Here is a 13,484-nt window from a genome sequence, read left to right on the forward strand (position 1 = left end):
TAAAAGCATTTTATAGCTTATATCGATTATCGTGCTAACATCTTTGTCTCCATTTCAAGATTGCTTTGCTTTCATTTTTTGAAGCATTCTACTTTTATTTTGAGCAAATATATCTTTCATTCATGTTGAGCAACTTATCTTAAGGCACTAGTTTTATGGCTTTATTATGTTAATGATTTTTATTGCTTATATCATATTTTGCTCATAAATCTTAAAAGTAATCCACTTTCATTTTAACATCTCTCCTAGAACCTCACATTTCTTTTATCTTAGTTTTCCATATTAGGGACCACCCCCCATAGCTAACCTAGGAGATAGCTTAAACGGAGAGAGGGGATTTAGTGTGACAGCCACTTCTCTTAGTTCCCTGCCACCAACCACACCTTGTGGGGTTGAAGGCTTTTCTCACTGACTTGTAGGTAGTTGTAGGCGGCAGGGTCAACATTTTTGGCATCGTTATCGGGGACAAGTCTTCTTGTACCTGGGAAATACAATTAACTTTTGGTTTTTGCGTGTTGGATTTTAGAGTTAGATTCTTGTTCAAGTGGCGACTCCGCTTATTTTCATTTTCTGCAAGGATTTTGCTTGAAGATTACTTCTTGTAGATTTCTTGCTAATCTTCGATAGGAGCCTCTCTCTAGTATCCATTTGCTTTTTCAGGGTCAAGTGAGCATGACATCATGAATTATTTGTTCACCCCCTGTGATTTTAATAACATTTCAGGCTATCCGAATTTCATTCCGGATGAGGCCATTGAGGCTATTGAATAGTTGCCTAGTTTTCTACGTAACAATGCCATTAGTATTGAAACTCACCTTAGGAATTTCCACCTTTGTGTGAGCAAAAGGTGCCATGATATTAACCATGAGGATGTTAAAATGAGACTTTTCATCTTTTCATTAGATGGCGATGCTATGGATTGGTTCATAGACTCACCTGCTAACAATTTTGATTCTCTAGAATCAATCATTGATGCCTTTGAAGAAAAATATGGAGATGAAAGAAAGATCAAAACTCAAGCAAATGAGAATGATAAGGATCTCATCAAGGGGTTGACCCGAATGATTAAGGATATGCCCGAATGATTAAGGATATGCAACTCAACCAAGCTCAACTCATTAAGAGCATGGAGGAAAATCATGCACAAGCAATAACGGTCATGGAAGTAAATCATTCTAATCAAATGGTCAGTTTTCAAAATAGGTTGCTTACCATGGAAGAAAAACAAGTGCAATTAATCAACACCATGGAAACAAATCATACCAAGGAAATAAGTGTTATGAAGTCTAATTAGGTCACTTTCAAGAATAGGTTGGATGAAATGAAAAGCTTACAGGTACAAAAATTCCAACTTAGGTTAAATGACGAATGGGAAGAGAACAAAGAAACAAATCATAAGCCTTTCGGTCCACTGAAGCAATCTTCATCTCATTATGACGAGGTAATTTACTCCATTGAAAAATAGCTAATTTATGGAGACTTGGATAGCAAGGAAACTAAGGGAAATCAAGTTTATACTTCTGAGATTGATCCATCACCCATGTCAGAGAAGAAGCAGAATGGACAAAGGAAAGTCAAAGAAGTCTTGGATACTTCGAATTTTCCATCAGAACATCTTCAAGATCGGGCAAAAAGGTCTACTTTGATCACCTCAACATCAAAATCACAATCTATTAAGAAGAAAAGAAAAAATCGGAAAGGATTTGGTAAATCTGATGGCCATGTACAACACAATGTTGGGATTGGTCAAAGTCCTCAGAGATTCAGAATTGGACAAGGCACATCAGAAAAGTAGCCCATGGATATACCTGAAAGTAAGCAGGTTCTTAGCAGGAACTTCATTGAGGACCTTTGATGCCATGGGGCATCTTTCTGTATCATATTTCCAACCTTATCCTTTGTCATTTGTAAGGACCTATCTTAAATTAATAGGGACATAGAGATATTAGCATGCACACCACCACCATATTAGATAGTAGGGTATATGATATACGTACCACCACCATAATAAATATATATAATTCTACTATATAAAGTTAAAGGAAAATATGTATATATATATATATATATATATATATACTAAATAGTGAATGTAATAAAGAGAATAATATATATAAAACCATAATACTATGAAAATAATTCAATTTAAATAAAAGTGAAACCCAACATTATGATAAAGGAGATATTGTATAAATAAGATTGCATGGTCAGCAAACTGGAAAGGAAGAAGGCGGTGACCGACTCTACAACTTATAATGATAAAGAAAAGGGAAGCGGTGGAGGAGTTTTGGAGGACATAAAAGGAGGGATGGGATTGTAGAAAGGGGAAATTCTGGAAGAGAAAACTGAGGGAGGCAGAGGAGGAACTAATAAGAGGAAGATACAGAGATTAATGGAGATTGAGCAGTTGTTCTTGAGACTTTTGGGCACGGGGGCCAAAATATTTCGAATTTGAAGTTTTTTGGGGTTGGGTACTGAGACTGTACCTAGCTTGGCTGGGAGGTTTTTGGTCTTTTGGTAACGGGAGCGGGAACTAGAGCAAATCAGAAGCATCTTCCGCCAGGTAGGTACTTAACATCATGTATGTATTCAACTACAAATTGATAAATTCTTATATTTGGATAGTTATATCTTGTTAAAATTTCAGGGCTTTACATTTTGGTATGTAATATCCCGTTTTCGAGATATTCCCCAAACCCCAGTAAACTCCAACCAAATACGTATAAATGATATAATAACCAGGAAACTCAAAGTGATGAAAATAACAATGGTGCAACATATAACAATATCACCGTGAGATATAAGCAAATACTCAAGAAATGCAGAAAGAAATGCTAAGCCATTTTATTATACTGAGTAATAGAATGAGTATGCCATCTCTGAGCCCATGTGATGCCATCTCACCCAAACTGTCGAATTGACTCCTCTAGTCACTGTGCAGCACTGGTCTATTTCCCGGCAAGTGAAAACTTCGAACTTTTGGCGAAAAAGTCCTCTGAGGAGAAAATTCCCCTTCTATGTGTCTTCACTCTTTTCCGACAGATTTCTGCCCCAGCAGAAACTGCGTCCTTCAAGCATTGCGTTGAGGCTCTGCGTCACTCCCTCTACCTCTGCAAACTCACGAACCAAAAATCGTACCTCTCTGTTGACTCTCTCAGAGAGAGATTTCCTCAGAATCTCTGCTTTCCTAGCACAGGACTGCGCAATCCCTTCAAGGGGATTCGAATTGTTGTCAAATGCAGCTATTGGCCTCTCTGCTCAGTGTTGGATCTGCTCTCCCTGTTTCAAAATCAATGCTCTGATACCATGTGAAAATTCCTATACTCAAGGAACCCCTGTTGCAGCAAAACTAAACTTCTCCTACTTGATTTTAATATACATTATCAAGTTATTTTCTGAAAAATACTGAAGTAAATTACTTCTGCAGCCTACACCAATTTAATTTGATTACATGAAACAAGAAATTGAGCAAAGAACAAGATACATAGGACACCATTATTTTTGGACAAAATAGTCCCCGGAAAAACCCAATGTGGGAAAACCGGTGCAGCAGCTCTAAGGGTTTTATATTATTAAGCAATAGTTTTGAATACAATGTTGGATGCCCTCCCGGCAATCCAGTTACAGAGAAAAATATAATGGCAGAAAACTGAGTGAGATTACCTCACTTCTCCTAGTAGTTCCCGGCTGATCCGATAGCAGAACTGGCAAACACCCAACTATCTCTGCGTCAGCCTTACAGGCTCTGCCCAGTCTCTTCTGTCTCTTGGAACTTCTGCATCAAACTCTCCTGGCTATTCCGGCAGATCCCCGGCAGTTCTGGATTTCTGCGTGAGGGTAACCTCACTTCTACGCTGGCTCTCCCTGGTTCAGTGTCAAGCCTGCATAGGCTCAGACTGACCCGGCATCAGTCCCTCTAGGTGTTGTGTTGCCTCCACTGGTGGCTCTCTTCCTCTCTGCCCAGTATTCTCGAACTATCCCTGCCCCTCTACTGTAGAATGATCACTTAGTTCGAATTTCTCAGCTTCCAAGCCCCAGAAATTTCGAACTCTAGATCAATTCGTTCTCTTGGTATATTCCTGAATGAACCCCAAGCCTCCTTATACTTTTCTCGTTGAGACTTCAACGACTGAGATTAAGTCTCTAATCAACGGCTAAGGTTAAAAACTTGACTTGATCCACTTTCTAGAACAATCTCACCCATATTTTGATTAATACCCATTAATACTTTGATTTTCCTAAGTTTAGACTTAGGAACCCCATTAAAAATATTAATTATTTTAATAAAATACAAAATGGGTGGAATTTCACCAAATGGTTTCTAGATTCTTTAGAACTCATGTGCCTTAGCCTCTCCACTAATTTTCATGGCTAGAGCACATCTGATGCTACCAAAAACTAACATTTAGCACCAAGAGAACTCAATGCATGCCTCCAAGAGGCCTACGCAATGATGACGTCAACATTTTGGCCCTCTTGTGGGATTATCTTATCATTTTACATTGGCTATGTAGTTGGCTTTTAACCACAATTAGTTTGGCCCTCCATTTGACAACTAAGAGGGGGTTCTAAGCTAAAATTAGACTTGATAGAACATGTAGAAATAGAAGAGCCCTCATTTGAGTCTCTCATCATCATCACACTTGAGATTAGGCTTCTTGAGAAGAACTCGCACTTGTTTCTTTTGGCTAATGGAGATCTATGGGATCCATTTCGATATTTGGAAGCTATTTTTGATTGTCTTTAGAGCTACTTCTTTGGATAATGGATGGATATACTACATGTTTTCATGTAAGTGCTTATTGTTGAAGATTTTCTATTTTGAAATTGTCTAATGTATGGAATTGTTGCTTCTAGGTTATGTTAAATTGTGCCCTAATTGTTGAAAATCAATTTTGAAATGCTATCTAATTGAGTATTGCATATGTTATTCATTGTACAACATGTAATAAATTTTCCTAGTGGAGGAAATCTTTAATCTCTCCATCGAACTCCATTTTCTTTTGAAGTGGGTAAATGCTAAAAGTTGATATATAGGGCATCAATTTTTATCCTCCTTAGAAAGGATCTAGCTTATATATTTCAACCTTGACTCCATATGCCTAAAGGACAAGGCACTAGTCCAAGTCATTGGTGATCAATCCTAAACTTTTTCCATAATGTTCTTTCCTTAAAATCGGTCCTTTTAAGGCTAAGGTGAAAATCTAGGGCTTCCAGCGAAATTTTAGGAAGGAGGCTTTTTTGGTGATTTGAGAGCCTAAACATCAAGCTTAGGGTCTAGGCTACCTATTCTCCAAGTTTAGTGGGCATCCACTCAAATTTCATCCATAAAATCTCTTGGCCTAAGTGTTGCTCCAAGAGAGAAACCCTAGTTCTTTCCCCCTCAACTTGAGGACTTCCTTGAAGGTTGTATGAGCTTTGTCTCAAGAAGTCCATTGAAGGAAAATGGGACATCCCCATTAAGTTCCAATGTCTGTGATATGCAAGGAAGGTCCTTCATGACTCTTCCTTGCTCAAAGATAACAGCATATCAAGAAACTCATCTAGTATTTTAAACTTTAGGTTATGTGGGGGTGCTCCTGGGGCCAAGACATCAAATGGAAACTCAACCTCCTTCAAAGAAGCAATTCAAGGGGGGTTTGGATAGGCAGAACAGAGCCTAAACATCCCAGGCCCCTATATAGTAGACCAAATGGACTAAGCTCCAACCATGGTGATCAATAATCCAGAGGTTTCTTCTCTTTTTTCTGCTCTAAAAATAAGGCAATAATTAGTAGATTCAATGGCTTTTGGCCAAAACCTGAAGCATTGATTCAGTGGGATTTCACCTCATGGACACCAAATTGTGACATATATTTATGTTCAAAAGGATTCTTCATAGTCCAATTTGATACACAAAAAGACTTAGATTTTGTTCTACAGGAAGGGCCATGGTTCTGGGGGAATGTTGGGTTATTCATCACCCCATTGTTCCCAAAGTTTGATGCTACAACAATGGTGGTCACAACTATGCTGATTTGGGTGAGGCTTCCAAACCTTCCCCTTCCTTTTTGGCATCATAAAATTCTTGAAGACATTGGAAATGCTCTGGACAAATCTAAAAATAGGGGCATGGAAAGAATAGAAAAAGGTCTCTTCACCTTTGGCAAAATATGTGTGGAGATAGACCTTAGCAAAGGTTTTCCAAATCATATAACTTTGATGCATAATAACTTACAGTGGACACAAACCTTGGACTATGAGAACATGGCTTTCTGATGTCATGAATGTTTACAAACTTGGCATCTATAGAATTCTTGTCCACATGCTAAGAAGAACCTGAAAAATAAAAAGAAGCAACCAAATCGACCAAAGGAATGGCAGTTTTCAAAGCTTCCTCTTTCTGAAGACGAAGGAGAAGGAACAAAAGAGAATAATAAAACTCAACCTAAAGCAGAGACTAAGGCCCAACCTAAACATCAGCAAAAAGAGGATGCCTTGACTCAGTTGGGGTTGGTCATACAGGTCCAGCAGAGCTCTAACCATGTAAGAGTGCAGACATCAAATGGGCTTGGGGGCACTAAAAGAGCCCATGTTTCAAACAGTTTAGACTTTGAAAAAGAAGCCCCCCTGTGTGGAAGAAGGTAGAGATTTGGCATTGGTTCCTATTGAACTAGCTCTAGATGTTTGGCATAAAGTGCAAAAAAAGAAGGGTAAAAAGTTTGGCTAAGCAAAAATGTTAGTCAAATGTTCGCCCTCTTCATATTGTATGTGCATCAGTTGTTATGTCTTTCTATGTTAGCTTTGTGTCGATAGACGTTTTTCTCATGAATTCTTTTTAGCATATGCAAAATGTAATTTCATTTCTCCTCAAGACGAATAAAATTACTCATCATTTTCAACGAAAAAAATATTTCCATAAACATAATGTTCAGAAAAATCAAAATCTAAGCAACAACCATAAATTCCTTCAACCATGCCTTTATTGTGCGCAATTTGAAGGCCCTTCTCTCCAATATGTCCCAGTGTTCGATTCCAAAGCATTGTCTTCTTTATAGGGACAATATGGGACCTATCTTCTTCATTGCTACCCTCAGGAACACTATAGTTGTTACACCCATCAATAATAGTGCCACACAACAACTTGTACAAACTTCCAATCTAAACTCTCCTCAGCAACACCATTGCTCCTCGAACCATCTTGTAGGTTTTCTTTCAAATACAATTGGAACCTACATCACTCATTTTATAGATATAAAATTTTTGGCCAACTATAGAATGTGTAGAACCCCAAGGAGAGCCCTAAACATTCCATCTTTAAGCAACAACATGACCCTTCCACATCCTATTATTTTGGTTGTCAAGTCATCTCCTAGGAAAACATCACCTCCATTGTACTTTTCATATTCACAAAACCACTCAAAGATCATATGAAATGAAGCAATCGAGTCGATTAGCCACGCATCATGATTTGAATGTCTATAGATGCCAAGAACGCATTACCTCCTTCTTCCATGGATTTTTTCGTTTCTACGCAACGGGCATCATCGAATCCCTTACTTTTATCAACGTTTATCTTTCTTATAATGCCCATCTTTATCGACTTTCTTGAATTTCCTTATAGATTATCCTCGAGATTAAATCTACCTTTAAATTTCGATCTGCCTCTCAAAGACTTATTTTTATATAGTTGCATCACTATCACCAAAAGAGATAAGGCAAAAATCCTTGGAGGGTTTTTCCAAGGATGCCTTATCTGTGAGAGGTCATCCCTAAGATAGAATTGCATCACTTTAATCATAAGAGATAAGGAAAAAATCCTTGGAGGGTTTTTCCAAGGATGCCTTATCTGTGAGAGGCCATCCCTAAGACATAATAAAAATAACTCTTCAAGGGTTACATCCTCAAATTTTAAAGTTGTTGTAGTAGTGTTACCAATAGCCACAACCATATTATCTCATGAATGTAGCAAAGAACATAACAACATAATACACTTATATTCTTCAAACATTTTAATATCAACAAAGGCTAATAGACTTACCACGGTATTAAACGAATTGAGACATTTTGTCACGAAGTCATTGTCATTCATCCTAAGATTATACAGCGTCATTCAACGGAATAGATTGTTTAACAAGGACTTAGATTGATACACAACGCTTTCCTTATTCCATAACTCGTCAGCATTGGCTTCTCTAGAGACATTACACAACATTGAATCTTAAAAGCACAATAAAATGGCAATCTTTTCCTACCTATCCAACTTTTCCCGGTCTTCTTTTCTCTTCATGAAATAAGCTAAACCCTAGTAGCAAGGGTGCCCCGTTGAAGCCAATAATCTTACTCCAATACCATATGAAGAGTTTGATAAACCTATTTATGAAACACAATGCTTACAAAATCTTAAAATAGAAAAAACAATGGCACAGTCATATAGTAAACACAAGATTTGCCCCAAAAACCATTAACGAAGAAAATCAACCTAACTCATGCACCTTTGTATCGCATTGTACTAACTTAATTGCTTACAATAAAATATTTAGGTATTCTGCAACCTTAATTATCCTTAATTGTTAAACGGGTTGAATTACAACCCTACAATGAATAAAAAAACATTGGCCAAAAAAGCACAAAACAAACCACATAAAACAAAACAAAAAATATGGGGGTCTTACACCTTGGCAACAAAATGGGAGGCCAAATGAGACCACATAAAACAAAAGAAAAAATATGGGGGGTTTTACATCCGCTGTTATAGATCTGATCCAAAAGTATAAGATAATTCAAATATACCCAGAAATAATAAGATAGAAATAGATAGAAATGCTTCTTTATTGATCAAACCCTTAAGGTAGGGCAACACCATACATTCACTCCTTAAGGAAGGAGAACACTCCACAAGCCATATGTCTGTTCATACAATAATCCTTCACACTATCCCTTGACATGGAGTCTCTAGCCTCTATATAGGCCTCATACATACAATACCATGAGTCATTACCATGGTTCCCTCATACCATCAAACTAATACCATGGGTCCATTACATTATTACCAACTACTTGTGGTCCCTTATATGATATGGGTTAACCACTTTATTTATTACTATGGCCCATCCCATTATTACATTATTACCTTGGGTACCTCCCTTGGTACCCCATATTATCCCCCCTAGGTATATAACATTCCACCCCCCTTAGCATGTTTCGTCCCCGAAACATGGGAAGAACACAAATAATAAGATCTACTCAAAAGAGTAGTCCACTGGTACCATGCACGTGAATCTAGCCATCTAAGAGAAAGGTGAACCCTCGGTCTCGCTGGTGCCTCGCTCGCTTGAGATGGAAGTTGACTGTGGTAGCTCTTCTGTGTTGATGTGTAGTAGGTGGATCTTCGCTCCTCTCTATATGTCCTGCGGGGGTTGTTGTCCATGTGGCTAATTGGTTGCCATCTTGATGGTTGTCTTGCGGGGTGATGTGGGTGATGATATGTTGAAGTTTTAACCCACGATAGCTTTTTCTTTAATTCACCCTGCTGTGGTGCCTATTGTGGTGTCTTCTTTTCCAATATGACTTCAACCACTGAGCCCTCCTCTGATGTATCAACACCTGTAACCTTTTCTGCTTCAACCTCTGTTTGTGTTTGATTGTCTATCATCACCGGCTCATCATCTAATATGTCAGACCCTGGAACATCTTCTCCTTCAGCCTCCTTGGAATCTACCTGTTTATTAATGGAAATATCCAGTAATGTAATTTTCTTCTTTTTATACCAGAGCTTAAGGAATTTCTTTTGCACATTAATATTGGTAGTACCCGCAGATTCCATCTAAGGATATCCCAAAACAACATCCATATTATCCATCTCTGAAGTATAAAAATCACCATGCAACACATACTTATCCATAGAAAGCTTCAGATCCTTATAAATTTGAACATCCTCATCATCAACCTGTGTATTTTCAATTTGTTTTGCTGGAACTTGCAATTTTTTTGCCAAATTAACATTGATGAAATTATGCTTGCAACTAGGATTTATAGAAACAATGATCTTCTCTTTCTGAATCAATCCATGAACCTGCAATAAGGATATACCAGCAGAAAATAACCCTTTAGGTTCCTTGGTTTCCTTCTTTTCTGTAAAAATAAAATCTTTGCTAGGTTGTGTGTCTGTCTGTGTGAGCTTATCCACAAGATTAATTTTACGGTCAAAGTGGTCCATAATAGCTTTTGTGAATATGTCCCAAGTCAAGGGCCTTCGATAGCAATGTTGATGCCTTTGCCACCATTGCCATCTTTCATAGTCCAAGTACATTTGTCCCATTCTCAGCCGAGTCTCATCATCCATGATGTAATTCAAACTAAAACATTTCTCCATTTGTGCTAGCCATTTGGCTGGATGAGAGCCGTCAAATTTATACAAGTCTCTCAAACTCCAATCTTGGCCCGCCATCACAAAAAAATTGGCGAAAATTTTAAATGGCCACAATTCTGTCAATATTGCTCAGAATCCCTATTATGACATGTTTTTGGAAATGAAACAATCATTCTGCATTTGCCCATGTGATAGAAATTCTAATCTAGGCACTTGGAATTTCAGATCTGTGCTGCAACTCTCCTGCCATCACCAAAATTTCTGCAAAAAAGAACTGATTTTAAATCAGCGATATCTCCCTCATCCGGACTCCTATTCGATTAATTTTTTTTTGAAATTGAGTGATTTTTCACACAGAATCCAGATCTACAATTAGATTTTACAGATCTTGCACCAAGACATCCAAATATGTGCCGCAACTTCGCTGCCCCGCAAAATTGTCTGCAACCCCACTGATTTTTAAATCAGCGATATCTCCTTCATCCGGACTCCGATTCGACCGATTTTTTTTTTGAAATCGGGTATTTTTCACATAAAATCCAGATCTACAATTAGATTTTACAGATCTTGCACCAAAACTTATAGATTTGATCTGCAAACTCGTCGCCCCCTAAATCCTGCAAAAAATAAAAAATAAAAAATAAAAAGTTATCCACGGTTTGCCCAAGAAAGTGCTCTGATACCTCTTGTTATAGCTCTGATATCACTTGTTATAGATCTGATCCAAAAGTATAAGATAATTCAAATATACCCAGAAATAATAAGATAGAAATGCTTCTTTATTGATCAAACCCTTAAGGTAGGGCAACACCATACATTCACTCCTTAAGGAAGGAGAACACTCCACAAGCCATATGCCTGTTTATACAATAATCCTTCACACTATTCCTTGACATGGAGTCTCTAGCCTCTATATAGGCCTCATACATACAATACCATGGGTCATTACCATGGTTCCTTCATACCATCAAACTACTACCATGGGCCCATTACATTATTACCAACTACTTGTGGTCCCTTACATGATATGGGTTAACCACCTTATTTATTACTATGGCCCATCCCATTATTACATTATTACCTTGGGTACCTCCCTTGGTACCCCATATTATCCCCCCTAGGTATATAACATCCGGGCACCAAAATGAGAGGTCAAATGAGTCCCCATGCCCCCCACACCCCGTCAAGGTGTGAGCTAAGTTTACCTACAAAGAATACAACACATCCCACATATCAAGCAATAAGTTTCATAAAACTATGTATGTGGGCATCTATTATATCAAATTCATCAAAAACATGACTTGACCCCTAACCACATGAAAAATGGGCAAGATGACCTACAAGGGGCAAAATGTCTATAGAGAATTTCAATCTTAGTAGGGGTATGAAACTTTCATTTTACCAACCAAGCAAAACCCACCCACATAATTCTCTAATTTCGGCACAAGAATTATAAATTTCCAAAAACTAATTCTATAAATATTAAAGAATGCCTTACAAATGTTTTGGGAAATTTGACGTTGTTAATATTAAATAGTACTCTACTATGCCTTCCCATTTCAAGTAGTTTCTAAATTGTGAGGATGGTCAAGCAGTGAGATTGTACCCTGATAGACAGAGCCTTAGATTGTAAATTAGCAGAGTTCGACCGGAAGCATATGAAACATTAATTCAATAAAAATATAATAGTCTAGTACAAACAAAATGAAGAATATTGTTATTCAGTTAAAACCCCGCCAAACACAGGGCCCTAGATTATAAATTAGCAGAGCTTGCCCGGGATCATTTGAAACATTAATTCAATAAAAATATAATGCTACAGTATAACAAACAAAATGAAGAATGTCGTTATTATTATTAGAGACTTACGGCCTCCGCAGTGTCCAATATGTTGATTCCTTGGTCGAATGCGTAGCTGAGCTGTTCATGAGCTTCCTTCTCGCTGTTTTGATTGCCCCATGTCATCTACAATTATTTTATACATAAATTATATGTCAAAATCATTTTTCTGCTTTACCACGAGGCAGAACTTTGACGATGATAAAAATTTAAATACCCAATAGAGCTTTAGGCAATTACTGTTCCAAGTGTGATTTCGCTGATGAGTAAGTCGGAGTCCCCAAGCTTTTTATACTGAAGGGTGCTTTCAGATTGTTTAGTAGACATGACAACTGCTCTGGGAGGTTCCATGATTGGCTTCCTCCTGCTGCTTCCTTTCTGCGCAACTGCAGCAGGAGGTAGAATGAACTTTAGGTAGTTATTGTTGTTAGCGATACCATGCCCATTGCTCACAGAAGGATTGATGCCAATGCTGCTTGAACTCCAAAGGGCGTTGGAGCATATAAATGATCTAGCACCAGCCATTGTTTCAGCCAATTCTATGTTAATGCTCTTTGGATACCCTTTCAATATAGTAGTAGTACACGAATTCTTGGGTCAACTCGTTCGAAATTGTAAGCCTCTCTTTTCTCATCCCCTCGTATAAGTTATGAATTTATCTATGAAACACGCACTTCGTTAGTCATCTGCGACTATCAAAATAAATATATTATAATTTCAAAAAGCAAAGTAGCCTCATTTTAAATATATTATATTTTCAAATAACTCAACCGTTTCATTTTACAGTTACTTTTAATCGGGTAAGGATTTTTTTCCATCCAATGTTATGATCCGTAAAGTTTATAGAGGTGTATATGCTTTTATTTTTTTGAATTCGACTAGTAAAGTTGGAGGTATATATGTTCTATCTTTTCGAATTTGACTTGTCACTTTAGAATTTGATTGGTAAAGTTTATGGAGGTATATATGCTCTATTTTTTGAATTTAACTTGTTTCTTTTTAGGAAGAAAGATATGTTCTTATTCATTTGGCCCTCTCACGCTTTAGTAATGAGGTAGTATCTAGTTTCTTATCAAACCAAATCAAATTAGAATCTAATCTTAGAATTAATTCTATTTAGAGTAAGAAGTTACATGTAACATGGAATAGTATTTGATCTCATATATAACTAAGGGTAAATATTATTAAAAAGCACATGATCTAACTTGACATAGTGTTGACAATGCCCATAGGCCATATTGGATTTTTTGTGGATACTATCTATGTTGAAATCACCTTTTAGTCTTAGAGTCAA

The 13,484-nt window shown here is 37.4% G+C and overlaps 1 protein-coding gene across 1 annotated transcript in view; it reads right to left on the reverse strand.

Moving 5' to 3' along the window:
- Positions 1-12,860, reverse strand: part of LOC149227954 (uncharacterized) — a 354,504-nt gene extending 341,644 nt beyond the window's left edge. Inside the window, exons 1-2 of the mRNA XM_089380634.1 lie at positions 12,431-12,860; positions 12,221-12,316 (exon numbers count right to left, since the gene is read on the reverse strand). Of these exons, the coding sequence (XP_089236760.1) occupies positions 12,221-12,316; positions 12,431-12,715 (381 nt within the window). The 5' untranslated portion in view covers positions 12,716-12,860. The remainder of the gene's footprint in view (positions 1-12,220; positions 12,317-12,430) is intronic.
- Between the last annotated feature and the right edge of the window lie 624 nt (positions 12,861-13,484).

Source organism: Pinus tabuliformis, chromosome J (genome assembly GCF_031772625.1).
Source record: "Pinus tabuliformis cultivar Carrire ecotype Pingquan chromosome J, CPIR1, whole genome shotgun sequence".
NCBI classification, from domain to species: domain Eukaryota; kingdom Viridiplantae; phylum Streptophyta; class Pinopsida; order Pinales; family Pinaceae; genus Pinus; species Pinus tabuliformis.